The sequence below is a fragment of the Ursus americanus genome, chromosome X (assembly GCF_024610735.1).
Source record: "Ursus americanus isolate L20-20 chromosome X, mUrsAme1.1.p, whole genome shotgun sequence".
In the NCBI taxonomy this organism is placed as follows: domain Eukaryota; kingdom Metazoa; phylum Chordata; class Mammalia; order Carnivora; family Ursidae; genus Ursus; species Ursus americanus.
In genome coordinates, this window is record NC_142164.1 from 121,255,839 (window position 1) to 121,279,294 (window position 23,456).

The 23,456-nt window shown below is 50.5% G+C and overlaps 1 protein-coding gene across 5 annotated transcripts in view; it reads right to left on the reverse strand.

Moving 5' to 3' along the window:
* Positions 1 to 23,456, reverse strand: part of XG (Xg glycoprotein (Xg blood group)) — a 31,904-nt gene that overhangs the window by 1,963 nt on the left and 6,485 nt on the right. The window contains exons 1-11 of one of the 5 annotated variants that reach the window (XM_087859712.1): positions 20,702 to 20,827; positions 19,947 to 19,988; positions 18,068 to 18,091; positions 16,450 to 16,512; positions 13,133 to 13,195; positions 12,456 to 12,518; positions 9,783 to 9,846; positions 7,422 to 7,472; positions 4,536 to 4,577; positions 3,346 to 3,381; positions 1,818 to 1,934 (exon numbers count right to left, since the gene is read on the reverse strand). In XM_087859712.1, coding sequence (XP_087715838.1) covers positions 1,818 to 1,934; positions 3,346 to 3,381; positions 4,536 to 4,577; positions 7,422 to 7,472; positions 9,783 to 9,846; positions 12,456 to 12,518; positions 13,133 to 13,195; positions 16,450 to 16,512; positions 18,068 to 18,091; positions 19,947 to 19,988; positions 20,702 to 20,812 — 676 coding nt within the window. In that variant the 5' untranslated portion in view covers positions 20,813 to 20,827. Of the gene's footprint in view, positions 1 to 1,817; positions 1,935 to 3,345; positions 3,382 to 4,535; positions 4,578 to 7,421; positions 7,473 to 9,782; positions 9,847 to 12,455; positions 12,519 to 13,132; positions 13,196 to 16,449; positions 16,513 to 18,067; positions 18,092 to 19,946; positions 19,989 to 20,701; positions 20,828 to 23,456 lie in introns of those variants that run through there. The other 4 variants (XM_045813611.2, XM_087859713.1, XR_015723319.1 and 1 more) reach the window with 4 other exon arrangements.

The window sequence follows — 23,456 nt, forward strand, 5'->3', positions numbered from 1 at the left end:
CGCAGGTTGCGCACTGCAAACTCATCCCCCTACCACTTCCCAAGACAGCGTTGTCAGCCGTCCTTTAGCAGACAGGTGACTTCCCGGACCCAACCGCACAGCCGGGCAGCGTCAGTGTGAGCGTGGAGCCAGGCTCGCTGCAATGCTGAGACCCCCACCCCCACCCCCTCCACAACCCGGGTCTCAGATAAAACCCTACATGGGTTCACCATGGTCCTACTTGTTAGATGGTTTGCAGATTTGGCAACGGACAAGACCAGGTAGCCCCAGGATGAGCCCTGCCCACCTTGGGAGGGTCCCCTCGTGCTGTGAGAGCGAGCGTGCCCTCTTGAGGTCTGAGGGCCCTAGCTTTAGCAGAAGGGCAAGCAAACGCGGTCCCCACTGGATCCGGTGACGTGATCCCTCAAGAATAGCTAACGGAGGGGCACCTGCGGGGCTCATTCCGTGAAGCATCAGGTCAGGATCTCAGGGACCTGGGATCGAGTCCTGCATCGAGCTCCTTGCTCAGCGGGGAGCCTGCTTCTCCCTCTGGCTGCCCCTCCCCCAGCTCACGCTCACTCTCTCTCTCTCAAATAAATAAAGAAAATCTTAAAAAAAAAAAAAAAGAATAATTGAAAAACTAGTTGGGTTATTAAGTCTCCAAAAAACCAAAAGAGCTTCCAGGCAGGAAAACCCAACCCAACCCAAACAAAAAAAGGGCTTTGTCTCAGATAAACAGGGAGACCATGACCCACATTTAAAACAAAACAAAATTTTAAAAAAGACTCCATCTGTTGCAGAAAGAAAGTCAGGTAAGGTGAGGCTTTGGGTGCAAAATTCTGGCAGGCACTAGAAAAAAACCCAACTCAGGTCTACACCGATGGGTTCTGAAATGCCCATGTATCCACGCAGAAGGCGGAATCCAGAGTCACGGTAGGTGCGTCTGCAAGGATCATGGGAGCTGCCAGCCACAGGAGGGGTTTTTCAGAGACTCGGTTCCCCACCAAGCTTTTCCGGGGGCGGGGGGCAGGTGTGGTGTAGACCTGAGCTCCCGGGTGTCTGGATTTGGTCAGTACTGCCCGTCTGCCAGCAGAGGGAGGCCCCGGGCAGGTTTTGGGATTTTGCAATCCTACCTAAAACACCCTTCCTGCAGGCTTCCGTCCTTAGGGCCACAAAGGAGATGTGGGCACCCTGCAAAACCCAGATGGAGTCCAATGTGGGTGCTTGCTGTGTAGACCACCCCTCAACACACCCTCAGCTTTCTTGTGCAATAGAGCCCCCCTCTCTGTGACCGGACCCTCCCTGCAGACAGGTCCTCAGGGTCGGCCACTGCCTAGCACCCACCACCTCTGCCCCCAAGAATAGCCAACCACACCCGAATTCTCCAAACCCAGGAGCCTACGCCCCCCCGAAAAATCCTGAACTAGAAAGCCGCAGCAGCCCCGCACCCATTTCTCTGAGGTCCGTGCACAAATTCAACAGAAAACCTTCCGATTCTGTCCTTCCATACTTTTGTTTTTGGAGAGGAATACAAACACGGCAGGTTCAAACCCAAACGCTTTCCGAGTCTCTTATGATCCATCGACATGGTATCAGCCCAGCCGATTGCAACCCTGAGCTGATAAGGTTTTAGTCTATGTGAGTTACTGGCAGGAACACCCAGTTTTGCAGGTCACAAAGCTGCTTAAAAATATGGAGAAAAAAAAAAGGAAAAGCATCCCTCGTGAGGACCCAACTTAAAACCACTTCCTTAGGCAAGGCCACTCGAGGGGACGTACCCAGAAAGAACCCTGCCCAGTGACAGACTCCAGGAAGTATTTTTAGAGCCAGAAACTTGCCATTTGCCCTGAAACAGTTTCTTCTTCTGTTCCGTTGGCAATAACCAGCCGCCGCCCCCACCAGCGTGACCACCAGCACAGACACGATGGGAGACACGATTTTCGCTACTGTGTTACCTGCGAGATCGAGAAACCAAAGAGGGTCTCAGAAAACAAACACATGGCCAGCAAGAACGCTGTTCGTTGTAAATCATCCCACAATGTCACCTTGGGCCCTTCCCACCCTCAAATGCACGGAAAATAATAATAATAATAATAATAATGATAATAATAATAATAATAATAAAAAGAGCAAATCAGAACAAGGAGCCAGAGGAAAGGATTCTGCTTCTATCCCACATTGAGATTATTGGTGACGTCTTACCCATTGAGGACATTCAAGGCAGAGTATTGCAAATAAATACTCGATTTGTTTTTTGTGCATATGTTGAATTTGAAGGATTTGTACCTTTTTCGAAGCACAATGTTTAAACCCATGCAAAAAATAACTATTCCACGCACACATGCTCTGATATGCTTGCCCACAGAGCTCTGGACACAGGCACACACCTGCCCCTTTGAGATGAACTCACTGCGAACGGTTTGACTTTTTCTGCGTGGGACCTTGCGAGACAAAAATCAACGCTTCCGAGAAACAAGAAACCATCGCTTCCATGGGCGAGAACCACCTGTGTCTCCTATCAGAGTGGGTCAGGCAGCTGGTGTGTTGTTGGGATGGATACGTGACCCCCATGGGACCCTGGCTTGGATACCAAAGCATCTCCTGCCCTCTCCCCACCCCAGTTTGGCATCGGTCCCTGTGTCTGGATGCAGGACCCCATACGTTCCATGCAACCACGTGTGTCCCACCTTGATTTTTTCTTGGGCTTCGCCCCTGCAGCCCCTGGATTGTGTCCCAGAGGAGAACAGAAGGGATGGATGTCCTAAGGGCACCAACACACCCACCCATCAAGCTGCAACCCCGAGGCTCTGCACACACATGGGGACGCAGGGGCTGGAAAGCCCTTCCATGCGTCCTTCTCCTGGAGTATCTATGACTCACAGAAGCCTGGCATGGGGGGTGGAGTGCATTCATCCTCAACGTGAATGCCGGATTGCTAAGAGGGGCATGACCAGCGTGGGCCTTCTGGACTCCACCCCTGCCTGGTCTGACCTGCTCTGGGGCGTGCAGTGCACTTCTAGGGGGCTTCTCTAGGGCAGAATGTCCACACCCTTCTTCCGGTTCTCCTTCTTGGCTTCCCGTTCCGGCGCTTGCTCAAACACCTGGGAGCCATTCGTGGCCCTGGAACAGGTGCAGAGCCCTACCCCGCGGTCAAAACCACGAGACATCCTCCAGTCTGAGACCCACCCTCCTCCCTCCTTCTCTGAGCTCCCAGGGAGCTGAGCGCCCTGGAGAGGTAGACAGCGCTGCTCGGGAGCTTGTTTCCAAATGTAAGAGCTGCTTCTCCATGAAAGCCCAGGTGGGCCCTCCCACAACGCTACGCAAGAGCGTGTTTTTATTAAAGACGGGATGGCTCAGATCCATTACCCTGTGCGTTCCCGTAGGTCGAGTATCCGTCTCCGTCTGTAAAGAGGAAGGCACATGGTCATGGGTTTATTCAGCAGAGTTTCCACCGCCGGGCGCTGCAGAGACGCGGGGCGTGCAGCTGGAAGCACTGCGGCCGGGGATCTCCGTGTGCAGGGAGCTCACCTTCTCCCGGAGGACGGGGCGGACCCCCAGCCTCAGGAGGGGGGTGTGGACGCTACATCCAATGCTGGAGAGTGCGAGGGGGCAAGGGATGGACACGGCAACGCGTCTTTCATTCCAGGCGCAGTGGATATACACACACATTTACAGGTGCGACACGCCTGTGCACGCAGCCACGTTCACGCATGGGCACACATGCACAGGTGCGTACATGCGCGCCACCCATACGCACGAGCACACACTCGCATTCATGCTCGTGCACACGTGAACGGATGCGTATATGCTCACCGCCACGCATGCGCACTCCGCCAGCCACACGCGCCCTGCCACCCACGTGCGCCCGCGTCCTCCCATGCGCACGAGCACACACTCACACTCATGCACACACACTCGTGGACAGGTGCATACCCAGGCCGCCACCCATGCGCACACAGCCGCGCATGCCCGCTTCTCTACCCATGCGTGCCCTCCACCCATGTCCATGCCTCCACACATGCGCGCGTGCACACGTCCACACAGAATACACGCTAACAGACCTGCAGGCACGCGCACACGCCACACCCATATACACGTGCACACCTCCACCTGCACACGCACTGTGCGCACACAGAGACACATGGACGTCTAGATGCAGATCCTTGTGCACAGACGCACGCCCCCAGAGGGACACGTGTGCACAGGCGAAATACAAACCCACGGGCATTAGCACCCTTCTGTACTCGCTCACACACGCACACGCACAGGTGAACACTAACGCACACACACAAGCTTGTACACACACACACACACACACACACACACACAGAAATCAAACGTAAGCAGGGCTGACTTTCTTCCTTGCAAGAAAGTAAGGCTGTAACGCAGGCAAAGGAACTTTGCTGACCGCTGAGCACACAGATTAGTCCCAGCGGGTCAGTTAGTTTACACGCAGGGGACAATAGGACAAGCTTCCCGCCAGCGCCCGGACGGGGTGTTAGTTCTCCCCAAGGACAGTCTCTCTGCACACAGCTCATAAGAAATAATTCCTTTACCGTAATTATTTCCGTAAGAGTTGGGTCTAGAGCGCCCTCCTCCTGCAGGACAGAAAGACCACATGAAACGGAAGAGACCCCTCCAGAAGTTTCGGGGACACCGCTCAGAAAACCAGCACACCCGAAGCGAGATGCTGCGTGAGGCTGCGGAGATTTCCAGGCCACACTCCCCGTGCAAAGGGAAGGGGCACGGTCACCACGGGGTGGCCTCTGACCACACAGGGAGCGGCTGCTGACGTCAGCCTGCACAATGCACAGCTTCCCCTGACGCCCTCTGGAGCACATGGCGACGGGGGCACATGCCACGCTCATCCCCAAAGACCGGGGGCTTGCCTTAGCTCACGTGCAAACACGCTTTTTGTGAGGTCAACCTCTGGAGGGCCGTGGGCACAGACTCTAGCCATCCCAGCAGGTGGAACAGAAATATTTCTGGTAACTTCTTCTGATGTCTGGAGACCAATTTCTCAACCAAGGTATGAGATGACAAACGAACCGCTTGATGCTAATTTTGTTAATTTGGAACCGGGAGTGTTTTTGTGGGCGCTGTTTGCACACTGATGGGTCATTTGATCAACTGTCTCTTCCAACTGGGTGATGGGGGTTATAGGCTGAGCCATGTCCCCCTCCCCAAAATTCATATGTTGAAGTCCTAGCTCCCCAGGACCTCAGAACAGGACCGCACTTGGAGGTGGGGACTTTAAAGGTAGCAACGTTCAAAAGTAAGGTAAAACGAGGTCACTAGGAGGCGGTCACTAATCTGTTAGGACTGGTGCCATCTGTGCAGGAGGAAGGGACGGTGCCCAACGCGTTCTGCCACCTGCATGGAGAAGCTGGGTGGCCTGGTCCCCTGTTGCATGAACCCAATCCTCAGTGCTAATCGGAGAGCAGATTCACAGCCTGGTGCAGCTCAGTGCCATGAAACAGGGGTCCTCACATGGACGGGGCCGGATGCTCTTGCCAAGAGCCTCACACGCCGGTGACTGTGGCCCCCCGGAAAACTGTGAACGTCAGCCGGGCTTTGTCCTGCAGCTCTCTGCGCTTGACCCCGGCCCCGCCAGAGAGCACGGGCTGTTTTGCAGACATTTTGCCCGTGGGGTGAATAATCATCCTAATGAGTCTGCTTTTCTGCACGCAGCAGGGAGACAGGTCTCCAAGAAATGGTGGCCTGTGATCAGAGTCCTGACTAATTTCCTGGGGAAAAAATGTAGGCATCCTTAGGGCTCCCGAGAGCACTGCTAGATGAGCCATTTCTTTCCCGTTTATGAATCCGGCAAAGAATAAAACAAGAGGCTCTGGAAAGGATCCTCGTGGAGGGAGAACCTTCAGAGACACACGCATGGGGTAAACGCATCTCGGAATCGGGATACCTCCCTGGCCTGGAGGAATGTGGGGGCGTCATCTGACCCTACGACGTTCGACCCCTCTCAACTAGGACCCTTTACATGCCACCTGTCCCATATAAGCAATTTGTGCACCTTGGAGGGAGCGTTATGGGGATGGGGCCATCTATAGCATGACAGATATCTGTCCCTTAAAGCAGACTGTTTGAGCACCGTGCTTCACCTTTATGTTGGAAAACAGGATAGAAAAGAATAATTTGCCCTTCAGAGGTTAGGGACCTTACTGGGACCACATCTCCAAAAGGACCTTGCACACGCACCATACAAATATCCGTTTCAACCAGAAGATAAATCACTCAATTCACGTATGATGCAGAAAACCCTTAACAGGTGGCAAACAGAGAAGAAAAATAATGCTTTGAAATCAATCCATAAATCTATTGATGGGAGAAGGGGAGTCAAAGATAGAAACGAGACGTTACAGGATAAGTCCTGGGACATCACGTAGAGCATGGGGTCCGTAGTTAGCAATCCTGTAGCCTATATTTAAAAGTTGCTAAGGGATAATCTTTAAGGTTCTCAATTTACAATAAAAAAACAAAATGTGTGGGCTGCCTGGGTGGCTCCGTCGGTGAAGCGTCTGCCTTCAGCTCAGGTCATGATCCTGGGGTCCTGGGATCGAGCCCCGTGTAGGGGCTCGGCTTCTCCCTCTCCCTCTCCCTCTGCTGCTCTCCCTGCTTGTGCTTGCTCTCTCTCTGTCAAATAAGTAAATAAAATCTTTGAAAAAATTTTAAAAATAAAATTTATAACTACATGTGCCAATGTACAAAAAAAATTGTGCGTGGTGATGGGCACAAAAAATAAAATTTGTAACTGTGTGTGCCAACGGACACAAAAAAATAAAGTTTATAACTACGTATGTTGATGGACACTTCCCAGACTTAGAGCCGTGATTCCTTTGCGACATATAATAAACGTTGAATCACTGTGTCGCACACCGGAATGAATACAATGTTACAAGTCAATTGTATCTCAATCCAAAGAAAAAAAAAAAAATCAACCCGTAGCATTTTGTGTTCCCAGTGATGACGTTTTGTTCTCAGTCTTCCCTTGCGGAAGCAGAGAGCGTCTGAGGGCTTCAAGATCCGCTGATCCATTTACGAACAGCTCAGTGTAGACAAGAACCCCTCGAATCACCAGTGGACATTTCTATCCGTTCTTGGCGGAATCTGACACCCCGAAGCGTTTTCTGTTGGCACTAGGTCAGCCGCGTAAGAAAAAGTGCCCGATGTGTTGGATGGTCTCCCCCTGGAGACTGTGGCTACCTGCCTGTCTGTTTCCTGCTACCTGGACACCAGGACCGTGGACGGCAGGACGTGGCCAAGCCAGACGGGCAGTGCAGAGAAGGCTCGGAACCCCGGACGCCAGCAGACAGAGTGCCAACACCCAAGACCCCAGGAGGAGGCTGTTATAGGGATGCAAGGGGGAGCCCCTGCAAAGACGACCCCCACCCCACTGCCCACCGGGGTCCAGGTGCTGGGCGTACCGTGCGTGTTTCCGGACCCGTCATGGCTGGGGTAGTAACTGCCACCACCTGCTGCAAGAGAGAAGGTCCATGTCAGGGATGCTCTTCTGGGAAGTGCGGGGTTCCTGGCGACGGCACAAAGCCATGCCCAGGACTCACCCCAAAGAAAGCCCCACGTGCTGGCAAAGAGCGGGGGCCACCAGGGCACATCCAAGGCTGCCCCCCTAATGCCACAACTTTCTGGTAGGAACACTCACGCCAAGACAGACCCCCTATGGAAAGCTCGGTGACTTCAGAGAGCACACAGGGACCCTGAGAGCTCCCCGTGACGCAGGGGCATCCTCCTCCTGCAGAGACCTCTGAGCGGAACTGGACACCTTCATACAGAAGCACCTTTACGAGACGAGACGACTAGGAAAGCAAACCCCATCATGAACGTTCTTTATCAGGGGCCAGGCATGGTGACCGTTGGCCGATGGTGACCGTCACAACCTTGAAGACAAAGCTGTTTGCTCACGGTGCTGAACATCGCAGAAAGAAGGTGCACCTGTACCCTGCCTGCCCAGGAGACCCATGTGCCCCTTGGCAAAGTATCGGGGCGGAGGCCTTACCTCTTCCGAAACACATTGGACGATGAAACAGGGGAGAAACCTCGCCTACATGACTAAAGCCTCACGCCCTGCACCCTGGAGCCCAGGACTGTCTAGAGCTCTGTCCCCTACCGCCATGCTTTTGCGTCCATAGGAAAATTCTCTGCAGGTGTTCCCGTTGCAGTGATAGAGAGAGCATCACATAAAAGCTTTATATATACGTGTGTGTGTGTGAGTAAACTTATATCTCTATGCAAAGGTATATACACACATATGCACAAATAAAGGTACATATAGATCTGTAAAAGTACATATATAAAGACACATGTGCATATAAAAGCATAGATATATATATAAGTATATACATAAAGATATATCTACACATATAAATATGTAGAGATGCATATATAATGATATGTATACTCAAAATGTATGCACACATATAACGCTGTCTCAATGTGCATATATAAATGTATATATGCATATATAAAGATACATCTCTACATATATAAAGGTATATGGATGTGCAGTATCATGAACGTATATGTATAAACATGCAAATGGAGACATATATACATATTCAGAGGTGTGTATGCATATAAAAATATAGAAATATAAAGGTCCATCGAAATACACATATAAATATTTATATACACTATATATAAACATATATGTGTACATAATGGTATGTAATTCCTATGTCGAGAAATATATATATACACACATATATACACACACAGACGAACGAAGAGATACAGAGATTCATACTTATAAAAGGTTATATGTAAACAGAGACATGTAAATAAGTACAGACGTATATAAAGGGATATATACATAAATAAATATGGAGACTTATGTATATACAGGTGCATATGTAAATGAGTATAAAGGGATCCATACATAAATATAAAGATATATAAATATGTATATCCATATAAAAGGGATGAATACCTAAGTAAAGATCTATGGAGACGTATGCATATAAAGATGATTATATAAATGTGTATAAGGGACATATGCATAAGTAACGATGTCCAGAGACCTGTGTACAGAGACAGGTGCGTATGTAAATGTCTGTAAAGGGATCTGTGCATAAGTATAAACACATATAAATATGTACATCCATATAAAAGGTATAAATACCTAAGTAAAGATCTATGGAGACGTATGCATATAAAGATGTTTATATAAATGTGTATAAGGGACATAGGCATAAGTGAAGCTAGACAGAGACCTGCGTCCGTACAGGCGCATGTGTAAATGTCTGTAAAGGGATCCATACATAATATAAAGATATATAAATATATACATCTCTCTATAAGGGATATACGCATACGTGAAGTTGTCCAGAGACACGCGTACACACAGGTGCACATGTAAAGGTCTGTAAAGGGATCCACACGTGAACGTACAGATGCGTGCAGGGCTGCATGTCCGTAAAGCCATACACACATGAAGCCTTGCGGGATACCAACACGTACAGAAGTGTCGTGAGAAAGGCACGTGTACAGGTGTGAGCAGAGCTATAAAGGAACTGCACACACAGGTGCACACAGACACACACATGCACACACGTGTGCACAGGCACAACCACCCCTTGTACGTGCAATCTGCCCCGTGGCCAGTGTCGCCCACGACTCAAACCCCCAGGGGGGACAGGTGCACAGAGCACGGCCTGCATTGCGGCATGGGACGCGGACGGCCCGTGCACCGTATCTTACGCTCGGGGCCGACTCTGCACCCAGGCCTCCCCGACACCTCGCCAGCAGAGTGAGAGAAGCCACGGGCTTACCTGCGGGCGGCTTGGGTCTGGGCGGGGTAGCGGCCGTCATCCCGGTCGGTGTTGCCGAAGTAACCTGAGGGGTGGAGCAGAGACCCTCCTTCAGACCCTATGCAGACGGCGCTCCATAAGCCCCAGCCCGTGGGTAGCTTATGGAGGGCACGACAGACCCCTTCCAGGATGCCAGGACACCGGGACCAAACCACAGGTGTTCCCATTGCTGTGCAGGTGGGACACCATCCTTCCTGCGGGGAGAGCGTACGGGGGACCCGGCAGCCCAGGGAAGGCACATGCTGGGACGGGCCCCTTATGATCTGAGAGCTGATGGAAACTGCAGAATGCACAGGAAGACAGTGATCCACCCTCTCTCAGACCCCCAGGCCCCAGGACCTTTGCACGTGTCCTCTGCACTGAATGCAAGCTTCCCTTCCCTTCCTGCCTCAGCCCCTGTGCTAAGACCACCTCCACCCTGGGTGGGACCCCAAAGGCCCCACACTGACCCATCCTTTAGTTCCATAGTGCGGGGGGGACACCGTATGCGTGGTCACTGCTGCACCCCCCTGCCCAGAACCAGCCTTGGCACTCAGTATACACTCCCATAAACACTTTGGGATTCCTCAAGCTCAAACTACTGAAACTCTTGGAATTTCCCAAGTCATAAGGTTGAGAAACACACCTGAGCTGACTTAAAGGAAGCCCCAAAAGACGGATGCTGGTTGCCAGGGAAACCAAGCCCCCCGTGATTGTGATGACCTGGTCATAAATTGCAATCCCGTCCCCTGACTTCAGGGGACGGGGAAGGCTCCACAGGTTGAGTTAATCCCCGGGATGACCCATGATTTAATCAGTCATGTTTATGTAATTGAAGCCTGCCTGAAACCCAAAAGGACGGGGTCCAGTGAGGTTCGAGGTTGGTGAACACATCCATATGCCGGAGGGGGACACAACGCCGCTCCCCGGGAACACGTGCTTCTGCACTTGGGACCCCTCCAGACCTCACCCCACGTACCTGTTCCCCCAATAGCTCGTGCGTATCCTTTATCACATCCTGTACGAAAAACTGGCCCCCGTATTTCCCCGCATCTGTCCGCCCCTCTAGAAAATTAACGGAGCCCAGGGAGAGGGTCCTGGGAACCTCCGATCTCTATAGCCAGATGTTCAGAAGCTCAGGGGACCACCTGCCTTTGCAACTCTTGTCTCAACTGGGGACGGTGTCCTCGGACGGAGCCCGTACCCTGTGGGATCCGGTGCTATTTTCGGGCAAGAGCATCCAAAGCGAGTTAACTGCTCGGTGGTGTTAGCAAACGGATACACCAAGCACGTTCCCGTGTGGGAACCTAGAATATGGTGATGCATGCCTTCCAAAATTTCCCTGCCCTCTTCTGAATAAACTTGCTTACTCCCAGAGCTGGGTTTTGTGGGTTTTTCTTTTCCTTTTCTGTTTTGCTCAAAATAGAATGAAATTTACTGTGCACTTGGGTCCCCACCGCTCACTTTGGGGTTCAGTGATTGCCTTTGTTAACATTCTCCTAGGCACCAAATGTCCCGACCGTTTTCTGGGGATGCTGATATATGAAGCCTGCTGAGGGGTTCTGAGCTGCCCCCTGGGGTCTTGGGGGGACCTTTGTGTTTGCAATCAGAATAAACCTGGGGGCCTTGAGAGGCGGGGGGCCCACCTGTCTGCAGAGCCTGGGTGCAGGATGTGAGTTGCATTGGGATGCCGGGATGCTAAGGGGGTGTCGGGAAACAGTAGTATCACCCGTGGGCACTGATCGCGTCCCAGATAGGAAAGCTGTGTGTATTGTCTACTGCCCTGGCCACAAGCCACAGGCTGCCCACCTCCAGCTGCCTCCTGCACCCACAGGGAGCTAGGTCCTAGCAGAGACCCCAGCCCTCACGTCGGAGCTGGCCAGTCGTCAATGCCATGCAGACACAGGCAGCCAACCTCACCGTTGGGAGATGTGCACGCAACAGAAAACCCCAGAGAAGGCGTCCCCTTGCTCTCTGCTCCCAGATGCCCGAAGCCTGCATGCTGCCTCCCCAAGAGCCAAAACATGGCCCCAAAGATGCATGTACAGGGGCTTAAGACGCCCTAAGCATCGTCAGCAAAATCCATCTGCGTAAAACTGCAAAATGCAAAATCAGTCAGTGACCTGATTTCTTTCAGCAAAAATTGCTCTGTCACAGACGCCTGCCCAGAGCCGCAGGGACGCCCGGAAAAGGAGTTTCCGAAACCTGTCCTGCCATGCAGTAAGGGTCAGCCGTCGAAGACATGGCGGCATCTTCAAGAGGCTGAGTCTCGACGCTCTGGAGAGCTCATGATTTCTCATTAATTTTGCTTCAAGGAGCGTCTCTGGAAACATCTCTGAGCCGTGACCAGCGTCAGTCAGGACCCCTCATTAACATTTTGGAGGACACTGAATGTCAAGGTGAGGGATTTTGGGGAGGGCACAGGGGGCTGTGTAGAGAGAGCACTGCAGGAAACGGAGCTGAGGGTGTGCACCCCAATGGAGGGATTTAGGGCTGGGTCCTCCAACCCTGACATTGGCGTGCGTGCCTCGTAAAACAGCCTCTGGGCTTTTGAAAACCACTGTCATTTCACCATCGAGGACTGAATTTCGAGAGGGTCACTGTGAACGGTGGATCCATCCCCCACGCTTCTGAATCCCGTCGTAATGGGCTTACCTCCCCCGCTGTCTGAACCACCGGGCTGCGGGCGAGGGGGTGGCCTCGGCCTGGGGTAGATACCTGTCGGAAAATAGCAGGGGGACTTTAGGAAAGTCACGGCGGCTTTCGGCCACGGGCCAGCCCCCAAAACGAAGCAAGCACAGACTTAGCCCAGCCTCACGGGGCTCTACCAGGTTTAGGGTTTTCAGGCTGTTGGATTGAGAAGGACGTTACTGACAATGTTTTCTTTTCCTTCTCTTTTTTGTTTTGTTTTGTTTTAAAGAATCTATGGGAACAGCGTCTGCCAGGTTTTTGAAGCCAAGGAGACCCAGAGGGTACATGACTTGCGATGCACAGGGCACGCAGGTGGGCTTTTTGAACGGGACGTGATTGGGAACCCTGCAAACGAGCGGGCAAGGAACTTGTCCTCAGCCTAATTAAAAATCCATCCCAAGAACGTACAATACCCCCTGAGCACGTGGTATCTTCCAGCGCTCAGAGCAACGGGAAATAAAGTGAGCCATGTCAGTTCAACCTTCTGGCTCCCCCTGCTTAGGACCGTGACTCAGTTTCCAGCAGAGGGAGCTGCTCCTTATTTCAAAAGCAGCCCGATGACAGCCCCCTCCCCCCAATAAAGACAAAGTGGGCTTCAGGAAACCAGGTTGGAAAGGAACCCAAAGGCGGAGAATTCTTACTTCCACTGTCGTCCGACATCCCGGGCTGGGGGCGGTACGGGGGTTTCGGCTTTGGGTAGATATCTGCGGGGAAATGACATTGCATTTTCAGCGGAGAGAAATAGCCTTCTGTCTCAAGCAGCCTAGGAAACAAGGACTATAGATTTTCTATCTCATTCACACTGGGCTGCTCGCGGTGGTACAGATGACCATCGACCCCCTGGACACGACTGAGTCCATAGACGTAAAATCTCAAAACTACAATTTAGAGAAAAAAACCCACAGGTGGGCGTGCACACACACACACACACACACACACACACACAGACACACAACCTGTTCCTAGAAGCTCGCTTTCCTGCAAGAGGGTGCTAGGACCCCAGGTTGCTGGCAGGTGCCAGCTTAATTAAGATGTCCAGCGTGCAACTAAAAAAAAAAAAGGCAAAGAATTCTCCTGGTGTATTTTTACATTGATGTCAATACTTTCTTACTAAACATTTCTTCTTCTGGTTGTTGGTTCTGTCTCTCTCCCTTTCTTTTATTTTAACTATATTATTTACGTATATATATCATATCATATGATATGATACCAAATAATATCACATCACATATCATATAATATCAAATAATATCACATCATATGATATAATATCAAATAATATATCAAATATCATACATGATACGTATTACATATGCTATATTATATATAACATGTTAAATTTTATGTTATATAAATATATTATCTATTTTATATATAATTTAATAATGTAGATGATACATATATATTACATGTGTATAATATATGTACTCTATGATATATAATTATATACCATTTAATATAAATATATCATTTATTTTATATATAGTATATATGGTACATACTATATTACATATGCTACATTATAAATAATTACATATCATATCTTACTGTTTAAATGTTATTTGCTTTACATGTATATTATATATGCCGTATTATATATCTTGTCTATTGTATATAATTCTATATTGTCTTTTATTATGTGGTGTATAAATATGTTAGTATTTCATATATAATTTAAGAATGTATATTGCATGTGACCTACATACGTGCTCTATAATTATAATACATATGTGGTATAAATCATGAGGTATAATTGACATATAAGATTATATGAGTTTCAGGTGTACAGCCTGATGACTGGGTATTTCTCCATATTTCAGAATCTAATTAATATCCATCATCATAGATACCAGCTACAAAATATTATTTTTTTCTTGTAGGGAGAACTTCTCAGATCTGCCCTCTGAGCAGTCTTCCAACACACAATGAGATGTTATTAACTGTGCCGTGAGCCGTCCTCATTGTGATGCACGTGGACTCTGCGTTCATACCCACGGCTCTGTGGCCCGCCTCTCACAACCACCCCACTGATGGACACTTAGGTGGTGTTTTGTATCTCAACGAAGAGGATTCTTTCTACCCTGAGCTCATGAGACATGTCCCTCTATTTTTCCAACACTTGCAAAGTGTTCCTTTGCACATTAAGGCTTGTAATCCACCTCGACTTTATTTTTAAATATTGCACGAGGTTGAGAGTGAATTAGCTATTATCCACGAGAACAGCCACTCGCCCTGGCCCTGCTTACGGGACGTGCTCCCTTCCCACTGTTTGCTGGCTCCGACCTCTCTCAGGTACCGAGACGTAATTTGGTCCCTGAGCTGCCACCCTACCCCTGGTCACGCCTCAGCCTTCCACCCTCCCTGGGCTCTGTGTCTGGGCTTTCTTGTCTAGACCCCTGGTCAAGAATGTGTCCACCCCTGTAGAAGTAACAGGCTGTCCTCATCCCTAAATCATCCTGGGCTTCATGAAGGTCTACTTCCGAGCTAGAAAGCTCAAACATAATAAAAACTAAAGAATATATTGTCATGGTGACATATCATCTTGCACCTGTTGGCTATCATGAAAAACACAAGAAACAACAGATGTTGGTGAGGATGTGGAGAAAAGGAACCCTCTTGGTGGGAATGCAAGCTGGTGCAGCCACTGTGCGAAACAGTAGGGAGGTTCCTCAACATATTAAAAGCAGAAATACCCTGTGATCCAGTAATTCCACTACCGGCTGTTTATCTAAAGGAAACAAAATTACTCTCTTGAAAAGATATCTGCACCCCCACGTTCACTAAGCATTATTCATAACAATCAACAGATAGAAGCACCCCAAGTGTCCATTGGTAGATGAACGGATAAAGAGAATGTAATATATATGTTGCAATATAATGGATATATATAAATATATTCTATCTATATGTAATAGGTATAAAAGAGAATGCAATATATATTGCAATGTAATACAAATATTATATTGTATCTATATGTAACAAGTATGTTGCAATGTAATGTATATATTGCAACATATACAGATAGAGATATATTGTATCTGTATGCAATATGTATATTGCAATGTAGTGTATATATTGCAACATATGCACATAGAGATATGTTATATCTGTATATAATATGTATATTACAATGTAATGTATATATTGCAACATATACAGATAGAAATATGTTGTATCTATATGTAATACGTCTATTGCAATGTAATGTATACATTACAATATACACGGGAAATCCAAATGACGCAAAGTGAGGGAACTAATGTATAGAAAATTCAGAATCATGTTGAACCCCGATGGGGAGACAGGGAGATAGGAAGGGAGCTCACAGGTAGACGTATCCTATCGCCAAGTGCCATTTCTTGAATTCAACATGAAATCACCTAAAATACAGAAGGCTCTCCTTGAACAGAGACAACAAAGGGACATAAAACAAGGATCACGATTCATTCAAATTCTGTGCAGGTTTAAGGTTTTGGGCACTGTTGGATTGCTAAGGACTTTATTGACAATGTTTCCTTTTATTTTATTTATTTATGTTTTTAAAGAAATCTATGGGAACCGCGTCTGCCAGGTTTTTGAAGCCAAGGAGACCCAGAGGGTAAATGACTTGCAACGCACAGGGCATGCAGGTGGGCTTTTTGAACGGGACGTGATCTGGAACTCTGCAAACGAGCGGGCAAGGAACTTGTCCTCAGCCTAATTAAAAATCCATCCCAAGAACGTACAATACCCCCTGAGCACGTGGTATCTTCCAGGGCTCAGAGCAACGGGAAATAAAGTGAGTGATGTCGGTTCAAACTTCTGGCTCCCCCTGCTTAGGACCGTGACTCAGTTTCCAGCAGAGGGAGCTGCTCCTTATTTCAAAAGCAGCCCGATGACAGCCCCCTCCCCCCAATAAAGACAAAGTGGGCTTCAGGAAACCAGGTTGGAAAGGAACCCAAAGGCGGAGAATTCTTACTTCCACTGTCGTCCGACATCCCGGGCTGGGGGCGGTACGGGGGTTTCGGCTTTGGGTAGATATCTGCGGGGAAAGTGACATTGCATTTTCAGTGGAGAGAAATAGCCTTCTGTCTCAAGCAGCCTAGGAAACAAGGACTATAGATTTTCTATCTCATTCACATGGGCTGCTCGCGGTGGTACAGATGACCATCGACCCCCTGGGCACGACTGAGTCCATAGACGTAAAATCTCAAAACTACAATTTAGAGAAAAAAACCCACAGGTGGGCGTGCACACACACACACACACACAGACACACAGACACACAACCTGTTCCTAGAAGCTCGCTTTCCTGCAAGAGGGTGCTATGACCCCAGGTTGCTGGCAGGTGCCAGCTTAATTAAGATGTCCAGCGTGCAACTAAAAAGAAAAAAGGCAGAAAAATTCTCCTGGTGTATTTTTAAATTGATGTCAGTGCTTTCTTACTAAACATATTCTTCTCTTGGCTGTTGGTTATCTCTCTCTTTCTTTCATTTTAACTATACTATTTATTTATATATAATATGTATCATACTATCATATATGTTATTATATACAAGTATAAATTTTATTGTTATAAAATATATGAAATATATTATTTATTTTATACATAATTTAATAATGTATATACTACATGTAATATATATTATGTGTGTTATACATGTACCATATACTATATAATTATATACCATATAATATAAATATATTATTTATTTATATAGTATATATGCTATATAATATATATGCTAAATTATATAAAATTACAGATTATATTTTATTATATATTATTTATTTTACATGTATATCATATGGCTATATTATATACTACATAATGTATATAATTATATATTTCATTATATGGTATATAAACATATTATTTATTTATATACAGTTTTTTTATGTTTGGAAAGATTTTACTTGCTTATTTATTTTAGACAGAGAGAGAGCGAGCAGGGGAGGAGCGGAGGGGGAGGGAGCGGAAGGGAGAAAGAATCTCAAGCCGACTCTGCACTGAGTGTGGACCCAGACGCTGGGCTCGACCTCACAACCCTGAGATCATGACCTGAGCCAAAACCAAGAGTCGGATGCTTAACCGACGGAGGCTCCCAGGCGCCCCTTATATATAATTTAATAATGTGCGTGCCGTGTATAACTTATGGTATGTGTGCTATATTTGTGCTACATAATATATATAATCCTATATTATATTTTATTACATGGTGTATATGTTATTTATTTTATATACAATTTAAGAATGCGTATTGCATGTGACCTACATATGTGCGATATAATTATATATTATATTATAATACACATGTGATAAAAATTATGCCTGTATTACTGAGGTATCATTGGCATAGAGGATGACATTCGTTTCAGGCATACATGGTGGCGATTGGGTATTTCTCCCCCTTTCTGAATCCAGTTATCACCCATCCCCATCGATACCGGTTACCACACATTCCTTTCTTCCTGTGGGGAGCACTCTCCACATCGACTCCCGGAGCACTCTTCCATTTGGCATTATTTACCCTGCCGCTCCTGCTGGCGGGCCGTCCTCATTGGGATGCCCGTGGACACCGTGCGTTCACACTCACCTGAGCTTGGCTTCTTGGTGGGTTCTGCGCACAAAGAGAGACAAGAAATCCGATCAGCATCAAAGACTTGTCCCCGGCTCACAGAAAGAACCGTGAACAGCCTTACAAAACGTGAAAATATCAAGGCACTGCGTAGAGCGTATTTCGAACACGCATCCCGTCGTGTATTTAGGGGGGAAAGAAAAGAAAGAAAACATGCTTGGAATGCATACCTACCAGTCTTCCCCGGCTGCTGTGCAGGGTTGGGGTGGGTTGGGGGAAATTCGGTGAGGTGGTCCCCTGGGCTCATGAGCACGTAAGTTAGAGCAAAGCCTTTCCAGAGGCGAGGAAGAGATACTTTGCACAAAGGTTGACCTAGCCGAGAGCATCCAGGGCAGGTGGGCGCGTGCCTGGTGCCAAGTGTACCAGGAAGGGGGCCGTGTGTCCGGTGGGAAGAGGTAGGAGAGGAAAAGACGAGCATACAGAGACACTCCCTGCTCCCACCATGCTGCTTCTTTCTGTATAGTTCACGTATGTGTTTATTCATTCAACAAACGCTGACTTTCCACAGATGCTGGGGGGGGTGTGTAACGGGGACGCACACGGCCCCCCAAGCGATTGCTCGAGGGCGTGGACATCAAGGGGACAGAGCTCAGGGTGCTGAGCACAGTCTGGGAGAGCCTGGGTGTGGGGTCTGGGAGGGCAGACGGGAGCAACAGGAGCTCAGCGGAGGGAGGATGGACAAGGCTGAGGGAGCATGGATGGGACGGCCTCGGTGCACAAAGCCCGGGGTCCTCCAAGCAGAGGAGACCACATGCTTGGACTCCCTTTCCGCAGTTAGCATCACGTGTCCTCACGGTCCATCCACAGGGTGACAGGTGTCAGCGCTCCTCCCTTTCCAGGGCTGAGTCAGATTCCTTCCGTGCATGGACCGTGTCCGTGCATCTTGTGGCTACTGTGAGGAGCCCTCTGTCCACGTGCATGCACACGTGGATGTTTGGGTCCTCGCGCGTCCTTGTCTTGTGCATCTCCCTGGGACGGGAACGGCTGGGTCCTCTGCCAGTGCTGTTTCCAACGAGCTACGGCCTCACCCCCTCCCCCAGCCTTGTGGCCCTTCCCCGTGCATCCCATCCCCTCGTGCCCACCGCTCAGACTGACTTTCGGAGGATGCCGCCCCATGGCCTCGACGGCGGGCCACAACCATCTGCCCTGGGGCTACCCTGACCTTGCAGCTGTGCAAAGCGGGGACCGTGAAGCCTGAGGACCCCCACTGCAGCCTGACGGGGGAAACGGAGTTTCCACGTCGACGTGCGTCCACCATTAGCTTCTCCAACTGCACGGACCGTCATCCCCTATCCGCTCTGCTGTGGTTCATATCCGCAAAAGCCTCCGTGCACGGGGAAAATCAGGACAGGTGCTTTTGTATCAGGGTGTCTGTCCTTTGTAGGGTAGGGGTCTCCCACCCCGTCTTCATTGCTTCTGCCCCTTGTCTGTCTGCATTGAGTGACTGCTGATTGCTGCTGCATCCAGAACCCGCTGACGGTCTTGCTCAGAGCAGAAATGCGTTTGTCTTTCTTTCCAAAGAAGACCCTCCATCCGGCCCTGTGTGCGTGCCGCCCACCACACCCCTTCCTCCCAGCTAGACCTGAACCCAGACCCTCCTGTGAGGTCCAGGAGCTGAATATTCAGGTTTTTGGCAGCACGAACGTCAAGCTGGGCTCAAGGCTGCTGCAGAGAGGGCGTGGGGGTCTCTCCAATCCCACGCCCTGTTTCCAGGGAAAGCGAGCAGCCCCATTCATGGATGTGGATGGAGAACCCGCCGGGAGGGAGGCACCCCAGACCCCCAAGCAACCACCAAGCCGGTACAGAAGCAAAGAGCCCACGAAATAAGGTCACTCACCGGGGTCATCAAGAGCATCCGCCAAGTCGAAGTCACGCTGACCTGTGGGGGGCACAGAGGGCGTCAGTGGCACGGACAGGAGGCGTCAGGGGTCCTGGCTCCTGGCTGCTCCCCTCTGCCCCGTCTGCCCGTGCTAAGCCAGGCGCAAAGGTCGGCCCACCGCAAGAGCTCAGCGCAGGGTCGGAGTGTCTCGACCTCCCCCTGTGTTTGTTAAACAAGTATCTCGTCTTTCCCAGCAGCCAGTGCCCCTCACCCAAGACGCATCTTACAGGAAGTTATACCGTATCGCTGTCTCAAAGGAGGAAGGAATCCCCCTAGGATCTCAACTCCTTCTAGCTCCCGAGCAGAACACGGGCATGTTTCCAAAACGCCAAGCATCCACGCATCCTGCAAGCACCGCTGGGAGCTGGGCGTGTGCCAGTGAACCCCCAAGCCCTGGTTCCCAGCTTTTTCAGGGGTCAGATGCATGAGCACCCCGCCTAGGGGACCAAAAACGAGGCAGCGTGCAATTGCTCCTCTTGTGTGAGCACACCTGGAGGTCTTCCCGGAGGAGTGTGAGCTGTTTCAAAGGTGCCCGTTTACTCAAGAGAACGAAACACCCCAATCATCAGACAGCAGCACCAAGAGACGAGATAAGTCCCCTCACGTCCAGCGAGAGAAACTAATATTTTTAATCGGGCTGAGTGGGCACAAAACCAGTCGGCAGAGCCCACACAGAAGGCAACGAGATTTGCACAAAGAGCTTTGCAACTTACTGTGCCAAGCGGCGGCCACGGCCTCAAGCTGACAGCAGGAATAGCGAGCTGCACCCTGCTTGTCCCTCTGCTCCCCAAGCCACCGTTGGGGACGTGTTTCTGCCCAACCATGGCTCTTTTCCCCTATTTAACCCCGGGCCCCAGCCTCCCCCTGCCGAGCAAGCCAGCCTGGTGTTACTTTCGTTTTGCAAACTGCTACTTTGGCTTTGCACACTGCGCCTGACAACAAAGCCTTCCCTGATCTCTGACCGAGTCCTTGCCCTGCAGGAATTTGGGGAAACACGCCCCAGGAGCCGGCCCCGACCCCCGTTTCTAGCTTTGGGAATGCTCCCGGGAAATGCATGTGCAGAATTCTGGGCTATTTTCCTTTCTGCGCTCAGACCCACGGGTGTGCCATGCCGGCTGGCCACACACCACCCCCTCGCTCTCTGCCATCGCCCTTCCCCCGGAAGCCTCCAGGCCCTCCTCCCTGAGCTCAGAAATGCCTGCGGCTTTCTGGCATCTGGGGAGGAGCTGAGACCCTAGTTCTGCTTTTTTGCTGGCTCATCTCAGAGACACTGTCCGTGCATCAACGTGCATGGGGGAGGCAGGGAGTGTGGGCTCTCCAGCTCTGGGGACCGGGTCCCCCTTGTCTGGGCAGACGGCTCAGAGGCTCTCCAATCCCAGGGTGCTGGTGCTTGGTACCCCCTCCCACATTTACCAAAATTTCTCCGTCTGATATGCTCCCCTGGAGACCCTTATCCATATGCATTTTCTCTAAAAAAACAAAAAACCCAAAATGTTTTAAATCAGCTGAGGGTGGCCAGGGCTGCCCCGAGTTTCTCTCCTGCTCGTTCAGACTCTCCTTCCCAAGCGGCTTTGCCCCTCTTGCTGCTTCCAAAATTACGAAACGTCCTCAAAGGATGCTTCCGAGTCTGCCCATTTGAATCCCCTCTTTGGCTAACTTTTTTTTTTTTTCCCAAACAGCTTCACGGAGATCGAATTCGCCATGCAGACGATTCGCCCACGTAATGCACACACTTGGGCGCCCAGAGCAAGTTCCCCCGGGGGGGGGGGGGGATTGCAACTCCCACCTGCCTCTGTTTCCAGAACATTCCCCTGTCTGCAAAGGAGAGCCACTCGCAACCCGTCTCCAGCCCCCTCCCCAGACGCTGGTGACCACGAATGGGCTTCTGCATCTGCAGAGTGGCCTGTGTGGAAATCACAGGGGTCTGGGATCTCCCACGGAGCACGCATCTGAGGTTTGTCTACGGAGTGGCATGGCCCAGTCTGCAGTTCCCCATTTGCACGGGGCAGGCCTTCCGCCCACGCCGGAATGGCTACCGTGCACAGACCAGGAGCGTGTTTCATGCACAGACCAGGAGCAGGTTTCGTGCACAGACCAGGAGCGCGTTTCCGGGGGCGTTACGGGCAGAGTCCGAATTCACGCTGGACCCTCAGGCAGCCTCCTTCGCAGCCCCGCGCTCCGGGAAGGAGTCTGGGCGTCGCGGAACAAGGTGATCCCTGGACGCTGGGTGGCTTCCCTTGCAGCAAGCTTAGCTGGCCAAGCACAGACCTGTGAGGGTGGGGGACACGGAGGCCAGGAAGCACGCAGCAACAGCCCTGCGGTCCACGCGGGAGGCCCCGGAGGACGCGCCCCCTTCCAGAGCCAATCGCAGAGAGCCGCTTCTGACTGTATGAGGCTCCACGTCGCTCGGGAAGCCTGCCTGCCTGGCCAGGGTCTGCGTTACTCCAGCCTCTGCCTGTTCCTGGTGCGGAAACAGCCTGGGCCTCGTGTGCTGCCCCAGGGGCTCTCTCTGGCCACCCTCCTCCAGGGCAGACGCATAGGACTCCGCGCAGCCTGGCTGCTCAGACGGGTCACGAGGCAGCCACATGTGCAAACGTGGGGTTTGCACTGCATGAGCTGGTGTGTGAGCAGGACACATGCGTGCAAGGAGGGGAGGGTCCCCGGGACCTCTGGCATCAGCTGGAGACTCTGGCCAGCATCAGGTGCCTGTGTGGGGACCGTCCAGTCCTGCAAGGCAGGTGGAATGGGCCAGGCGCCCAGTGCTCTCCGGAGAGGCAATGGTCCACCCGTGGCAGGGGTCCCCCTGCATTTCACATCCTGCTGGGCGGGGAGCTCTCTCGGGCTGCCGAGGCTGTTCCTGGGGCTCCGTCCCTGGAGACACCCAGGGAGGGAGGGTGCTCACGAGGCCAGTGCTGTCACCAGCATTATTTTCCACTCGGAGCACATGACGCGGCTCGTGTCCCAAGACCTGTTTCTGATCTGGTCTCTCCTTTTGCTTAGCGAGCTCGGGGACTTTTAATCAAACCCACATGTTTTGGATCCGTGACCCGGGGAGAAAGCAACGTCCTGCGTCCTGGGGTCGTGACACTGGCAATCCCACTGAGATCCCTGGGATGTCGGCTTACGGTGGCTCGTGCTGGTGCGGGGCTGACGGTCAGCATTATACACAAGACCCCCCTCCCTCCACCCAAGAAAAAAAAAAAAAAGAAGCTATTTGCGGTCTTGTTCTGTCATCTCTAGGAACCAAACCCAGAGCACTAGCCCCTCGACCCCCACGAGACTCCCATCGGCTTCCTACTGCACTTTTCACGCCCTGAATTTCTCAGCTACGGTGGGGACCCTCGAGTCGACGCGACACAGGGCAATCTGCAAACTACTGAATTACTGACTCTGATCTAAAGGAGAGAATCAGCCCCGGGTAACCTCGGAGTAAAGGAAAGAGAAAACAAAACAAAACAAAACAAACCC